This window comes from Octodon degus, unplaced genomic scaffold (assembly GCF_000260255.1).
Source record: "Octodon degus isolate 3935 unplaced genomic scaffold, OctDeg1.0 scaffold00240, whole genome shotgun sequence".
NCBI lineage: Eukaryota > Metazoa > Chordata > Mammalia > Rodentia > Octodontidae > Octodon > Octodon degus.
In genome coordinates this window covers 1985594-2002437 of record NW_004524816.1, presented here as the reverse complement: position 1 = coordinate 2002437, position 16844 = coordinate 1985594, and the positions used below count along the sequence as shown (strand labels likewise).

Genomic DNA, 16844 nt, shown 5'->3' with positions numbered 1-16844 from the left:
AAAAAAAAAAAAAAAAACCAAAAACTTGGAACACTTCCAAGTGATAGCAGGTACCGTCTATATTCCTGAAACAGAATTGCAGTTAAGTTTTTTAGTTATAATTTTTTAAAAAGATTTGAATTTTATAAGATAACATAGAAATTCACTTTTAAAAAGTGAATTTACAAATGCATGTCTATCAAAAGTGCTGAATAGGGCCCCCTCGAACAGCCTGCTCACTGCCGACTGTCAGCCAGCACAATCCCAGGCAGGAGCTAAAGGGCAATTTGCTTTGATAACTAAATCAATACATCAAGGTAGCTTTGAGTACTGGATACATTTTTTTTTACCAGTTAAGCAATGCAAACTTGAAATAATTCATTTCCTTATGTATAGTATAAAAATAATTGGTTAAAGACTATTCTCAAGAAGCCAGGGCTATAGCTCAGTGACACAGCACCTACTTGGGAAATACAAGGTCCTGAGCTTGATTCCCAGGACCAAAACAAAACAAAAAGACTATTTCAAGGTATTTTTGCCTTTGGAATTGACACTGAGGCCATAAGTTAGTTGTGACCAAGGACAAGGGACAGTTAAAAACTGAATAAGTTAATAGTTCATGTTTGGGAGGTGTCGTGTATTACACGGAGCATTTCCTGCTGCTTCTACTCAAAGCCCAGGGCAGCGGCTGATGTCCACCCGGCTCTTCTCCTGCACCTGGCATTGCGCTTTATCCCCTATGTGTACTTCTCTCATTTAATACCTATTTGAAACGTCACCCGCTGCTGTGACACAGGTGCTTCTCATTGTCCTCCTTTCTTGCAGATGGTAAGTCTGACACTCAGGAGTGCGTTAGGGTAAAGCATCATGATCAAATTCTGACTTCTGATTCTAGAACTTCAAGAAATCAATGCAATGTACCATTCAAATGGCAGTCATTTCTATAAAAGTACTTTGTAAACTATAAACTGCCTGGTGGCCTTTGATTCAGTACACTATGGTTCTGTGATGCACAAGGAACAGTGAATTGGTAGAATAATATTCACTTTAAATGGCCTAAAATATTTTTAGAGGTGAGCCTAAAATTGTAAATGCAAAGAAGCCCAACTTTAAAAGAAAAAAACTTTAATGGTGAGGATACCATCCATGGCAGATGTGTTGGAAAGGTTTTGGACTCTCGCTTGTGAACTTTCGCTGCAGAGCCGCCACTGTATACCCAACATCACGATGGAGTGTTCTGAATTTAGTTGAGGACACATAAGATAATACAGTGAGAACCTGATTTATCTACACATTGAAGGTGGGGAGGTCTCTCCATATATGGTGTACCATTTCCCTTGGACTTTTCTTGAAGACAGTGACTTGTGCGGCAGAACAGAGGAATTACTTACTTAAAAAAGGAAAAGTAGAGTCGTGTACACTTGAAAATATTTCACTAGAATCAAGTTCCTGGAGTAGTGTGTACAGACCTCTAAGGCAAACATATTTCCAGGTCGCTCCACAGATGCCAAATGCTATGGTTTTACTTTCTGATGGCTTTTATTTTCCTTTGCTTGTCATTGACATTTTCTGTTGCTTGCTGCTAATTATCTATTAATTTTTCCCATTTGCTTTCTAAATTATTTTGCAGCTATTCTTCTCCACTTCCTCAGTATGATTCCAGGTGATGACCATGTCCTTGACGTGAACCATCCTATTGTATCTTTAATTTATGTTAATTTTTCTCAAGTCTGGTTGTGTTGGTGTCTGTAGTGTGTCAACACTTGTCCTCCTGCCCACAAAACTAGAAACACCCATTCAGGCCCATTTGTAAAGTTTCTGTTGTAGTTTACATATTAACAAACGCAAATATTATTAAATATCACATTCATTGGTTGCTACTTGTTCCTATCAATTGTGTTGCATGACTTTTTTGCATAGAAAATGTAGGGAATGGGTGTGGAAAGTGAACCAGTGTGTCTTGTAATGTTATTGAATAAAAGGAACTGTACATACAGTGCATACAGCATTTCCACGCTTGCTAAGTCTCTTGTCCTGTGAGGTTGAATTAGCACAATAGGTGGATTTTAACAAGCACCAACCATACACTACGCATAAGCAAAACTCAGGGAGAGATTTTTTGGTTCATCCATGCACTCATCTTAGCCACAACATTTGTCCATTCAAGTGTGACATTTTGGTAGCCGGCTCAGTTTCATGTTGATCAACCCTTCCGCTCTCTCCACACTGTTTGTGTAGAGTCCTGTCCCCGTCTGTCCCTCTTCGTGGTAGTGTTAGTCATGTAGTCTCACCCAGCTCATTGCTAAGCACAGATTGCAAACATTCAGCCCGTGGATTTTGATGGATGGGATCATGCTTTCTCTCCAAATTTACTTTAGAAACTCAAACAACTTTCTCACTGTTACACTGACAAATGAAAAGAAAAAAAAAAAAAAACCTTTCTCATTGTTGACACTGGGCACAGTTCCAGTGTGAGAATTAGGTGTGAGGTGTGTGTTGCGAGCCCCCTCTGTGCCGTGCAGTCCAGCCTCAGACGGACCGGTGTCTGCGTTGGCCAGCGTGCTCGTCACGCCGACAGCGATGCTGAATTTCCTCAGGACAGAGGCAGGGATCCCAGTATGTCCTACTCAGACATGCACTGCTCATTTGGTTACATTGCATATCTCTGTGCACAGAAATTGTTTTTCCTTTTTAGCCTTAATAAAAAAGCCAACAATTGGATTATGTAATTTAGAGACATTTTCTAACAAAACAGTGCCTATAATTCCAGCATACAAAAGACTGAGGCAGAAGGTTCGTGATTAAGGCCAACGAGACCTTGTCTCAAACAAAAAAGTTTTATTTTTATATTGCTGTGTAAAATATTTAAATATAGGTGCTATAAAACAGCTTTCAAGTTCATATTTATACTGAAAGGATTTAATCCTTTTCCATCAAAATTGTTTTAGCAGATCTAGTCACTTACCTTTATTTTTGTATTCTGTTTCATCTTAGTAAACACTAGAGTGCTGGCGTAATTAGCTATCGCTCCCGCTGGGGAGTCCTGGGTACTAAGATGTACTGTGGAGTTTCATTTTGCCTGCAGGGTAAAGAGAGTCTGTAGCCAGCAGAGGGTGGCAATCACGTGTAGATAGAAGAGCCCTTCAAGATACCATAAACCAGCAACCAAGCCCAGACAGGTGTTTCCTTAATGGGTAGACTTTATTCCAGCTTTGAGATACTCTTCCTGCAGTGTGAGCGTCCCCCAAGGCAGTTGGCTCCTGGTGGGGTGGGGGCACATCCCAGCCAGAGTAAGCTGCATTTCAGTCTTTCCCCAGGGCACAAGTGAAATGCATGTTTGATGTGACTCCACCGTATTTGCTACCCACTGCTCTTCAAGGAGCTGATAGCTGTATTGTCGATCGCTTTCCACCTGGAAATGTGGACCCTGCACCTGCTGTGCAGGAGGGCCTGATGCTCGCCCTGACCCGGTCTCTGGTCTTCTCCCTGCAGGTTTCTGGTCAGCTTCATGGTGGATGCAAGAGGCGGCTCCATGCGGGGAAGCCGGCACCACGGGATGAGGATCATCATTCCCCCGCGCAAGTGTACGGCCCCCACCCGTATCACCTGCCGCTTGGTAAAGAGACATAAACTGGCCAACCCACCCCCCATGGTGGAAGGAGAGGGATTAGCCAGTAGGCTGGTAGAAATGGGTCCTGCAGGGGCACAATTTTTAGGGTAAGTTTGGTCGATTTTAATCCCTCTCCCCACCTCTTTGATGAATTTCTTTCCCTGTGTTAACTCTTAGAGTTAACGATGGAAATGCCTTAGTTGGATCTAATGGAGGCTACTTTCTGTGAAGTGCCAGTGACAGCAAAGTGTGTGATTCTGTGAACGGCTGTCCGAGGCTGACCCTTCTTCCCTAACTTGGTTTGCTGGGCGAGGCTGTCACTAACCAGCAGCATGCTCTCTGCTGAGCCCGTGCACGGCACCATCCCTAGGGAAAACACGAGCGCTGGGATTGTGTGAGTGCAGGGCATAGACGCCTCCTCTGGGGACATGTCCTCTGCAAGAGAATTCTTAGGGACACAGCCCGTGGTGACGGAGTAGATTACAGAGAGCCAAAGCAAATCGAATGCTTTCTCTGAGGTGGCACTTGGGTGCGAGGCAGGCAGGCTCCGTCGTGGCCGGCACTCTGTTCACGGTCTCCCCTTCTCGTTTCTCTTCCTGCTGCATGGATGTTATTCAGTAAACTGCATCTTCCTACCAATCCTCCCCCTGTAACTGAGGGTGAGAGCTTGGTTAGCCGAATCCTGCAGCTTGGGCCTCAAGGGACAAAATTTATTGGGTAGGACCTTTATAGACAAGATACAGAATGTCTACAATTTTTTTCCATTTTCAATTTTTTTCTGTCACATTCATCGTCTTATTCTTGTCTTGAGTTTATTTTTATTCTTTAAGTTTTTTTTTTCCTTCAATTGCTTTCAGTTGATGTGCGTCACTGAAAGAAGAGAAGCCCATCGTGCTTGACCCCGCGTAGCCCACCCGCTCTCGTGTGCTCGTCGAGCATGTGGCACTCACCGCAAGCATTCCGCTTTCATGATTTTGTGCTTCTGTACACCTTGATTTTATTTGAAATGTTTCCTCTGAATATATTTTTAAGTCAGACTAATAGTCTTTAACACTGTGTAAGAGAAGGTATTGGCAGGCTTTGAGTCAACATGAGCTATCAGTGGGGTGTGGTGTGCGTGTGCGTGTCTGTGTGTCCCCATGTGTGTATCATTAGATCTTTTCTTTAAAAGAAAGCACTTGGGAGTGCTGTGTGAACTAGTGCTTTGAGAAGAAAATGCCATTAATAAGTACAGTGGTTTCTAAGAGTGCTGGGAACGCAAGATGGCTAAAGAAAAGTGAGCAGGTAGAAGACAGACTATTGTCTTGAGCTGTTGAACTGCTTCGTTTTGTCTTCAGCTGACCTAGTTGGTATTTGCTGTCTGTTCGCTTGTTTGTTTGGATGGTATATTGGCCGTGGCAATTTGCATGAAGAAACCTGTTATGAAAAGTTATGCTTGGCTTTCTCCTTGGTCAAAGACCTTGTTTATACCTTCTCTCCAGTAGTGCTGAATGTTATGCACACAGCCACATCCCTTAAATATTTACAGAGACAGTATCAGAGCCATTAACCTGCAAAGATTGTATCTGGTTGGAAAAAAAATTAGAATAATCTACAATGCCTAAATACAAGGCCTGGGTAAAAAACTCTTGATAAATACCTTAATAACTGAAAATTATTAGCCTGAGGCGCAGCTGCTTTCACTTCTACCTATTAAAGAATACATGTTCATAGAAATTATTTTTAAAATCCTGATTCGAATTATAATTATTTTGCCAAAACTAAAATTGTCATATTGATCATCCCCATTTAAAGTGAATATTTCTGTAAGAAATCAAGTATCTGTGCTTTTACTATGATTATCCATTTCTCTGCTATGCCTATTTAATTGTTCTTTCTAGTACTACATGAACCTAAGTACAGAGGTTAAGGCATGAGGTTTCATACAACCTCTGTAGGAAAATAGTGATACTGTCTACTTAAACGTCATGAAATAAAGCTGCACAATCCAACTCCATGAACTGTGTGTGATTGTGGTCTGCTTACTTCCATCCATCTCTTTCAGTATCAATCCCATTTTAAAATTTAGCAAAATTATTTCTCACGGCTTGATTGGCAATCCTCAATTTGCAGCCATTCTTTTACATTCCTTTGCAAAAGGACACTGTCACCAATCAGTAGATCTTTGTGTCATAATTTCAAGCCAACACGGGCTTTTTCAGGAAGTTTTCCTATGCCTATGCAGGTTCTACTAGAGCCGGGAAGTGAAGCTGCCCACTGTCTATTGAAAATCAGAGAAACCATTGTAGCTACAGGGCATGAAAGTCATGGAAATTGACTGTTGGAGGGAATAGATTATCAAATTGATCATTTTATTGCTAAAGTTAAAAAATGTTGTAAGCAGGCGCAGGGGCTGGGGATTTGATTCCCGGGCTTTCCTTGCCGGCCCTGCCCCTGGGTCTCATAGAGCCAGCAATTAAGATTGGGCATGGTGGCACGCACCTGTAATCCCAGCTCTTGGGAGGCTGTAAACAGGCAGATCACTACAAGTCCGATCTAGTAGTGAGACCCTGAACACTCTGTAGACCCTTCCCTAAAATAAAAAAATAAGTAAAAATAAAAAATGTAACAGTCTTCAAGCTAGGAATGTATATATTTTTGAAAGAAATGACTGTGTCCTTTTAAGTCATTAGCATTTTGTATAATATACCTATTGTGTTTTTAAAGAAATGGACCAACTTTCTTTTGTATGGCCTATTTTAATAACTTTCAATTCCGTGATTCAAATTTATTACTACTGTGTGCTAAATATTTGCCCCATTAAATCCAGTGCCTAACGTACAGTAGGCCTTCAGGAATTGTTGTGAGTGAATGACTGATGGCATGTTCTCAGGCTTCGAATGCATATTATTTGACTAGCAAATGATTCTGCAGCTTTGAAATCATTCCCCACCTGAGTGGCACCTCTGATTTTCAAATGAATGCTGTTAATGAAACATTTTTTTAGTACACTTATCAATGTGTTTTGCTTAATGCCAAAATAATGTGGGTTTTTTTCCAGCCCTGTCATAGTGGAAATCCCTCACTTTGGGTCCATGAGAGGAAAAGAGAGAGAACTGATCGTTCTTCGAAGTGAAAATGGTGAAACATGGAAGGAACATCAATTTGATAGTAAAAACGAAGATCTGACGGAGTTGCTTAATGGCATGGATGAAGGTAACGATCGATCGCTCTTTGCTGCTGGAAATATTTGCAGTAGAAGTCAAAGGAAGGGCTGGGGAGGTAGCTCAGGGGCATACGCACCTGACTGGCAAGTGCAAGGCCCTGAGTTCGATCCCTGGTACTGGAGGGAAAAAAAAGAAGAAGAAGTCAAAGGAATGTTGAGGCTAAATGAAACTCTATGAATTCCACACAAGATCCCTTGCAGTGACTGCTGGTTTCTAAACTGAGGCACACAATTTCATTTAATGTGACAAATTTAGCTGTGCCCCCCCCCCCGTACACACAGCATACAGCTGTGCAAGCATTCTAGCAGCTGTTTCACTTTATTGTTTTAAGATTTTATTTTGATCACTGCCTGTTTACAGGACATAAAGGCCACAGTCATCGTGGGGAGCTGGTACATGGACCTAGCACATCTTCCTAGTTTTACTTCCCCAACCCTCCCTCCCTCTCGCCTCCCTCTGCCTGGTAGACTCGTTCCCTCTTGCAAAAGATCTCTCTCTTATTTTGTTCTTTAGTTTATTCATACTTCAGGTTTCAAACATAAAAGAAACTCATGTGGTATTTAAGTTTGTATTTATTTCACTTAACATTTTAATCGAATGTATCTATCTTTCAAAAAATCCAAGAAAGTTTTCTAAGCCAAAAATGGGTAAGATGGGGCCAGGGAGATGGCTCAGTAGAATAAGCACTTCCCTGGCAAGTGCAAGGGTCTGAGTTCAATCCCTGGTTCCAAAAAAAAAAAAAAAAATGGGTAAGATGAAGGAGAAATGGTAACAGGTAGATCTTAAAAGTGTACAGACACTTCAGAAGATAAGCTCGCAATTCATTCTTGGAATTATTTACAGGCTCCTTAGGCTCATTTAATTTTCTTCTAGTTTATTTTAATGTCCACCATGAATTTTTTATATCTCTTGGGCCACAATTTGTTTCCTTTTTTTTTTTTTTTTTTTTTTTGAGACAAGGTTTGTCTGTGAAGTTCAGGCTGGCCTTGAGCTTACTTGGTAGCCCAGCTGGTCTCAAACTCGCAATGATCCTCCTGCATCAGCCTCCTGAGTGCTGGGATTATAGGTGTGTGCCGTCATTCCTGGTCATCACAGTTCATTTCTAAGCTGCAGCATAAGTGTTGGTGTCTGTGCTGCTTTGGTGTCTTTTTCTTTAGCTTAGTAAGATCAGCTGAGCGGGTCAGTCTTTCCCACACCTTTTTAAGGTTGTCAGATCCTTGGAACCGTAGCCATTTTTCATAGTAGACATTAGTAATAGCCTGCTTTTGAAAGTAAATGTTTATGTAGTTTTCCTTTGAACATGTGAAAAAAAATTAGAGTCAACTTCATGAAAACAGCTCCTGTGGATAAGGCATTAGAGGATCATTACTTCACGGTGCCTTCCTGCTCATTACAAATCCAGCAGCCATTTTAATAGTGGCCTTATGGAAATATACTTTATATTCCATAAAGTTCAGATTTATTTAATTTACTGAGTTCTGCAGTGCACGGAGGTGGGCTCATAGTGTGGACAAAGGGGCCAGACAGAAATAGCGTGTCTGAGCGGTGACACCGAGCGTGTGCCTTGACCACCGTGAGCCGCAGCTTCTGTGAAGCAGAGGTGACCTTCCTTGCCTCTCAGGGCTACTGCTGAGGCAGATGATGTGGGGAAGCGCTTGTGAGGGCCGGCGAGATGGCTCGGCAGTCTAAAGAAAAGAAAAAAGGAAGCACTTGTGAGCCCACAGTCCTTGTCACATCGGGAACCCTTGATGAGCGTCGGTTATGTCACTGTCATGCTCATTCTGTGTAAAAAAAGAACGTTGTGCCAAAAATTAGATACTGGGTATAGTCATACCCAACCATGAATTTTTAAATTTTTTTTTTTATTTTTAAAGAGAATACAAAATATTTTTTAGAAGTTTAGAAACGGGGCCAGGGAGATGGCTCAGTGGAATAAGTGCTTCTCTGGCAAGTGCAAGGGCCTGAGTTCAATCCCTGGTTCCACACACACAAAAAAAGTTTAGAAATGATACAGAACTTCACTGCACAGCGTCACCGTGAATTTTGCAGATGTCCTTACAGTGCGGTAGAGAGAGACTGTGCCACCAACAACTGCTCCCACGCTCCCGAGAACTTACGAGTTCCTTCTTACTACATGTGGGAAAGAAGGCACCAGCACTACAAACGCAGTGCCTTGTTCTCCCTCTAAAGATAAGCAAACTGAAATTCACAGAAATCCAGTAACTCGCCTGAAGACACTTTACCAAGTATTAGGGCTGGGATGAAAATCTAGTTCTCTATATTTTTCCCAGCATTTTAATAGTATCATACTTAACTTAAAAACATGTATGTTATGGAAAGGATGCTAACTCGACAGTGAAAATTCCTATACAAATTTAGATTTTTAAATTTTTTTAAAAGAGAATACAAAGGGCAGGCCAGATAGCTCAGCAGACTAAAGCACCTGCTTAGGCAGACAAAAGGACCAGGGTTTTATCTGGGGCCTGCCATGCTGGCCCCACCCCTTGGGCACGCTGAGATGGTGATTGAGACTGGGTGTGGTGGTGAGCACCTGTAATCCCAGTGCCTGGGAGACTGAAAACAGGAGATTACTATGAGTCTGATCTGTGTAGTGAGACCCTGTAGACTCTGTACTAAATGCATTTAAAAAGAGAGAATATAAATTAGAATTAAAACAAAAAGTACAAGCGCTGCAGTATTTACACCTTTAGCTCTCATTCAGATTAGATTGGGTCTAGATTGGGTATCGGAGAAGAGTCATTCATGCAGTTTGCACATTTAATGAGATAAGTTGCTGGTGACGATGTTTCTCTGAGCTATCCCAGTATAGGAATCGGAAGTCACATGTGGCTCATGACTCTTAAAAGGTGATTAGGCTGTAATCCTAGCCCTTGGGAGGCTGTAAACAGGTGGATCACTACGAGTCTGATCTAGTAATGAGACCCTTAACACTCTGCAGACCCTTCCCTAAAATACAAAAAAAGAAAGAAAGAAGGAAGGAAGGAAGGAAGGAAGGAAGGAAGGAAGGAAGGAAAGAAAGAAAGAAAGAAAGAAAGAAAGAAAGAAAGAAAGAAAGAAAGAAAGAAAGAAAGAAATTAGTGCGCAAGGAAGTAGATTTTTAATTTTGTTGCATTTCAATTAATTTCACACATCTAAGGGAGCCGATGCCTAGCTCATTGGACGGTGCATTTCTGGCGAACTCTTAAGTGTTCTAATTTTATATTCTTCATTTTCAAAGATTATACTATACCCTTCCAGGCAAATGTAAGCTTTTTTCTTAATTTAAGGTATATTGAAGGTATGATTTTGTACTGAGATGTGTTCATTTTATTTTCAACATACCAGTTTTCATCTAGGCCTCAGTCCTACATTTGCTTATACAAATGAAGCCCTAGACACAGCCACTGTCAGACTTGTTAGAGAAGCAGTGGCATGCCCCTCTGTCCTGAGTGCTGCCTGCTCTCTGGGAATGGCAGGCCGCGTTTCTTTACTACATATGATGGCCTTGTCTGAAGTTTCAACATGCAACTATTTTAAAAAATCATCTTAGCCAATATTTTGATCATGGCTTTTACTAAATAGCATAACTATAGAGATCAGATCTGTTCTGAAGTGCTTCAAAATATACAACACCATTCCATAGATAGTCAAATTTGTCAGAATGATTTCAGGGAAAGATAGATTGGAGAAGGAGGAGAAGCAGGAGGAGGAGGAAGAGTTGAGCAGTGTGCTGGTTAGGATCACAATGCCATGATCCGCGGAGGTCACACAGACCAGAATTCCCATCCTGGCTCGGGCTCTTGCTAACTGTGACCGTCACCGCAAGTCTCTCTAAGCCTTAGCTTAAGTGTGCAGAGTGCAGGGCTCCCTAGGGAATGAATGGGCAGTAGGTGAGATAACGCGTGGAAAGCTCCTCCCGCGGTGCCGCTGCACGAGAACCAGTCACGTGGTGTCAAGCTGCCACATAAGTCGGGTGGGAGAGCGGGCGGGGTCGGAGATCTCGCCTCTTCCACTTGCCCGTCCCATTGCCCGACACTGGCCTAAGCACAAAGGGGCACTTTTAATGTTCTCAGAACTACTGTCCGCTGGCCAAGCCTATGTACCTGTAGTGTTCTGTCCACTCCAAGTGAACCCCATTTCCCAAATTGCAGACATAAACCGTGTGAGCGAGACACATCTTCACCGCCACCGCAGCAGTCACAAAGTAATCATAGGGCTAGACTTCCGAGTCAGGGCTCCTGGCTCTCCACTGTAGTCCTTCAGCTCTGTCTTCTCTGGTGAACTATGCCTGTAAAACAAAAATGTCACAGAAAGTGCCACCTGGCATTTACATTCCCCATTAGTGACCTAAGCATTTTATGACTCAGATATAGTATATATTCAAGAAAAAGTGGAGTTGCACAGAAATAAAAAGGGAGGAGATGAAGGTCCTTTTCTGTCCCTCTTAAGCAAGCCCAGGGAGAGAAGCTTCAGTGCTTGCTAGACAGCAAGTGTGGGAACCAGGCTTTTCTGAAGGAAGAGGCTCAAATGACAGAAGGCATCTGCCTCGGGGGCACAGGACCAGCCTTGCCACAAGCCAGCGAGGGCCAGGAGCGCCTTATCTCCTTGTTAGCAGAGCCTCTCTGTGCTCCTATCAATTAGAGCTTTCTCTGCGGAGAGAAAAGACACTGCCAGACACAAAGGCTGTACCCCCTCCACGTCACCGAGAGGCGCAACACTCTGATTCCACTCTGTAACTTTAGTGGAAGGCTTATGCCGCTGAATCAAACTCAGTGCACCTCTGAAGTCAGATCCCAAGGGTTGCTTTGCAGTTGGGGTTATGTTGGAGCTGGGAATACTTAGGAATAGGAAGACCCTTCCTCTTCAAGGTCCTCAGCATACAAATCAAGGAGCCTGAGAAATGTTCCAGTCTGAGCTGTTCAGTTCAGTCAGCAGCAGCACGTGCTGGAGAGCAGCTAAGATGGTGCTGAGACAGCCAGGCACGGTGGCCGTGCCTGTGACCCCACCCTCAGGAGGCTGAGGCGGGACGACCGCCTCAAGGTCCAGGCTAGCCTGCGCTACCTAATAGTAGTTCAGGGCCAGCCTGCACTACAAAGCAAGACCCTGTCTCAAAAATCCAAACAAAAAAACAAAAAATAAGAGGACCATGCTAATACAAATCAGAATGTGCTGGAAATTTCAGCCTTCAGATACATGGAGATTTCTATCCTCTTTCAAGTGTATATCTCACTAATTTTGACAGTGGTTGTACATTGAAATAATATTTTGTACATACTGGGGTGGAAGAAAGTCATTCCAATTAATCTCACCAATTCCTTTTTAATTCTTATGTGACTGTAAGAGCATTTAAAATTATGGATGAAGCTTAAATTATTTTTATGCTGGAGGATCCTGCTTTGCCGAGTACAGACCAAGTTTTTTGTTGTTGTTGTTGTTGGTTTTTTTTTGTTTTTTTTTTTTTTTTTTTGCGGAACTGGGGATTGAACTCAGGCCCTTGCGCTTGCCAGGGAAGCGCTTATTCCACTGAGCCATCTCCCCGGCCCCTAGACTAAGTTTTATTTATCCTTATGGTTTTAAACAATAATTGTTGCTAACTATCACGTAGAAGACTTTGGAGATACCTGAATGAATCAGTTATGCCCTCACTTTAAAATCCCAGTCACAGGATTGGAACAGCACGTAACTAGCGTTCCTCAATTTCATAAGGCCAGCAAGGCACCTTCTCACTTGTTAGAGGCTGACTTTCCTACGAAAGCAAAAGACGTTTTTACAACAGTGTATGTTAGGTTCAGTGACTGCAACCAAAGTGGGAAAGAGAAGTAGATTCTTCTTATGTACCATAAATTTTCTAGTTCTGTGTAACTACATTTACAATACCTCAGGAGCAGACTTCTTGGGTAAAAGTCGTCCTTTTGGTTCATATCGGTTGGACCTGTCTTTAATTGCCCAATTAAAATTGGACAGTAATCTGAAAGCCTCAAGTCATCAGAAGCAGTTGGGCACCAAGAAATAAAATATGCAGCTTTATCTTGTACACAGCACCATCTGTCGGAAGAATCTAGTAGCAACAATGTTGGAAAAACTCCAAAGGGTTAAGAAAAAATTAAGCTGACCAAATCAGCATGTAGCTGAGGTAGGAAAATATAAAAATAAATAAAAATGTAAGCAAGAACATCAATTAGTTCAATGTTAACAACATGCTGGCCTGTTTGCAGCCTGGCATTTTGAGTCAGGAGCATAGTCTGAAGCTCAGTATTGCAAAAGGCACCGTATCAGGACAGTGTCCCAAAGAACTGGCTGGGACGTGAAAGGCGAGTGCAAGCAAGTGCACATTCGTTAATGGAGCCGTATGTGTACGTGTCTGTATGTGTCGATTTGCCAGCAATTAGACGTCTTTGTGGAGTGTCATAAGGACAAAGCAGTGACCTCAGACAGCCCGCCCCATGTGTGCCCACGGCACAGAGGTCTGCTAGGCTTGGAGGGCAGCACAGCAGCCCCGAGCGGCTGGGCCCCAGCCCTGCTGCTCCGTGTGGATGCAGACACCACCTGGTCCCTGGGAGCTCAGGGCTCTCCACCTGTGCTGCGCTGGGTGACAGATCCACGGCACTGAACTTGGATGCTTTCTCCTAGCATTATATTACCTGATTGCTCTTTCCCCTGGATACAGTAGTAACAGTTTAAACAAAGGGCTGAAGAGTGACGTCATGGAATTAGTTGCCTGAGAACTATATTTCTATTTGTGCACATGGAAACATAAGCAAGTGTGGGACTTTGGGGAGATTAGGAGAAGCAGATACAAAGCCCACACGCCTGTGCATCTGCAGTCAGGGAGAAAAACCCTAGAATGGTTATTCCACTGTGGCCGGACTGCCTCTCCCCCATTGTCCTTCTCGCAGGAAGCCTGCCCTAGCCCCCAGAATGTGAGGGCCACCTGGTAAAAGTACCTGATCTTTTGCTGTGTGCCGCTTTGACCTCTGTCACCTTCATGGTGGACTGTGAAGTCTGCAATGGTCCAGCCAGGACATTCAGCCCAGCTCGGCACAGAACTGTCACTTCCCTTCAATGTTTTGAATGAATGAAGAAGTTAATTTGCCCAGGCGCACGCTCCACTTTTGGTAGCACCTGACCTCAGCCACTCAGTGCTGCATACCCAAGAGAGAAAGCAACTTTCTAGAAGAAACGAGAGGGGAAGCTGGATGCAATGCAAGATTCCAGGGAAGTGACGTTCGTTCTGTACACGGGATATAAAGTAATTGTAAGCTTGACTGAAAAGAGCATTCAACCATTAACCACATCTCCTTGATTTTTATACCTCAGAAACATATGACTAGAATTAGTTTTGAAAGAGCTTTAAAATACAAAATTGTCAAAAATTACTCCTAGCTAAACTAGAGGGGAAGCAAGCGAGGAAGTCATTGTTTCCAGACATTCTGTATCATGAACACCTAGCTCTTGTGTAAATATGGTAGCAAAAAAGGCTTCTACTCTAGTTACAGACATAAAACAGGCTCACTGAGATGGACGTAAATAATAGGCTGAAATTGAATAAGGATATGGATTAAATTACTACAACTGTATGAGCCACATGGAGCCTTTCTGCTTTCCATGAAACTAGTTATATTTTATATAACTTTTTAAAACTTTGAAAAGATACCGTTAAGTTTATGCCAAAGAAAGATCAAGTTATGTCAGTTAGGGGTTCTTTTTCCCTGTCAGGTTGTGGGTGATCTTGTTATAGAAGTTACATATTCAGATGAAGCTGAGCTTTTAATTCCAAAGAGGAGTGCCTGTCATTTTCTGAAATATTTCAGTGACTGTATTATAAGCGTGATATTATTCCTCAGAATCTTCAACTAGAGTTCAGTGCACTAAATTTATCTTTTCTTCATTTCCTCGTTTTATCTGATTGTATTTTTTGGTTACTGCTAAAATTTTCTTTTAGAATTGAATGAAACTGTAATTCAGGCCTATACTTTGTAAAGATGTGACATAGAAAGAAGGTGATTGTTTTAAAAATCCAACTTGTGCATTCCCTTACGTCCGCAACAGATCAGCTCTGGTTATCCCGTCTCCGTCTCCGATACTACTGACCTTGGAGAGAAAAGATAAGCTTTGTAAGTTACTACAACAACAGAAAGGCGCCAGGATTTCATGTCATTCACTTACTGTACCCACCCCAGGAGGAACGCCCTGCACTTTTCTTGTAGAGGAGGAGACAGGGCTGAGCTTAGGGCGTGCCCAGGGCCAAGGACTCTGGTTATACAGCTAGCTTTGAGTTCTGGGCTCTTGTCTACAATGACTTCCCTCGTAGCCAGGCTAGCCAGATTGGCCCTTTGAGGGCTAACGTCCCAATGTTGTCATTGTTTCTGCCTGCCAATATTAAATACTCTGTTCTTTTTTTTTTTTTTAGAAATTTTTTTATTTTTAATTTAATTTATTTATTTGTTTAAATATTTATTTATTTTTATTTATTACATTTTATTTATTGTGTGTGCATGTGGCCAGCTCAGCCCACCAGGGGGCGGGTCTGGCTGGCATGTGGTGCTGGGGATCGAACCGCGGTCCTTGTGCTTTGCCAAGCTTGTTTCAAGTAGGTGCTTTAGACCACTGAGCCATCTCTCCAGCCCAAATACTCTGTTCTTAGAGGAGTAAGCTGAGCAGAACATCCACCTGGGGCTGAGAAGATAGCTTAGCGGACTAAGTACCTGCTTAGGCAAGTGCAGGCACTGGGATTAGATCCCCTGTACCACATGCCATGCTGGCTCTGCCCCATGGTGGTGCACACCTGTAATCCCAGTGCTGTGGAGGCTGAAAATATGAGGATCAGTACAAGTCTGAGCTGCATAGTGAGACCCTGTACCAAATACGTATGTACATACATACATATGTGAACATCCACCCAACTAGAATTTAAACCCTCAGTGTAGAAACCATCCAATACACAGCCTAGAGGTCATTTGTATCCATTTCATGGATGACTCACATTCGCACATAACCACATCACAGGTAGCCTGAGAAACGCGATTTGGTCTGAGCAAGAGAGTTGTTTCTCTGTTCTGCCATGTTATGGAGCTATTTCCCCACATGCGTGTAAGAACGGGGCAAAATCAGAGATCATTTAAAAGCTTCAAGAGTATTTCTGTTGGCAAAGGGATTCCTATTCATTTAAATTTAATTCCTGCTTTTTGCAGCATTTGTGGTAACTGATATTCTTCCTTGTGCTGATAGAAGCAGATGCAAACTCCTGTCCTTCCAGCTTGGCCTGTCTGCCCCGAACCATGAATGTATGACTTTTTTATGTATTTCGTTCAGGGTCCCACTCTGCAGCTCAGACTCGTAGTGATCCTGCTGTGTTCAGCTTCCATAGCGCTGGGATTACAGGCGTGCACCACCATGCCCAGTCTCGGTGGCAGGCTCAGTATGCCAGGGGGTGGGGCCAGCGAAGAGTAGCCTTTTTAAGAACATGATGTCAGTCCTATTACTTATTCATCATTGTAGTAGGATCTCCACAACCATTTGTCCCGTACTGGGAGTGCTGTCTCACTTGCTGCAGGGAAAGAAACTATGTTACTCATGCGGAAGCTCAGCACTAAGCAGGGAGGCAGGTCTGTCTGTGTATAGATCAGGCCAATCCTGAATCATGTCACCACTTGCCCCCAGGTATTTGCAGATCTATTCATTACTTATTCATTGGGCAGCTATCACCTGTGTGCCAGGCAGTCTGCAAAGACACAAAATAGTGGTTGAAGTGATGCCAATGGCGTCACTGGCCCCTTTCTGAGGCCTTCGTTCTCAGCTCGACTGTCCAGCTAACCGGCTAAGTCCATGCAGGCAAACCATTTTTGCTCTGAATGTCAGATCCCTGTGGGACCAAAATGCTATGAGAGCCAAACAGCAAGGGAGCCACCCAGAGTCAGTAACCAGTGAGTGAGAATTTACCTTTTTTTTCTTGGCCTAAACTACATATTTCAGAATGTTCCTCTTATCCTTTTAGTTTGTTCTCTCTCTCTCTCTCTCTCTCTCTCTCTCTCTCTCTCTCTCTCTCTCTC

The 16844-nt window shown here is 42.9% G+C and overlaps 1 protein-coding gene across 1 annotated transcript in view; it reads left to right on the top strand.

Annotated features, from left to right (window-relative positions):
• The window catches only part of Ank3 (ankyrin 3), a 368541-nt gene that overhangs the window by 290748 nt on the left and 60949 nt on the right, over positions 1 to 16844 (top strand). The window contains exons 27-28 of the mRNA XM_023706118.1: positions 3472 to 3696; positions 6630 to 6784. Coding sequence (XP_023561886.1) covers positions 3472 to 3696; positions 6630 to 6784 — 380 coding nt within the window. The remainder of the gene's footprint in view (positions 1 to 3471; positions 3697 to 6629; positions 6785 to 16844) is intronic.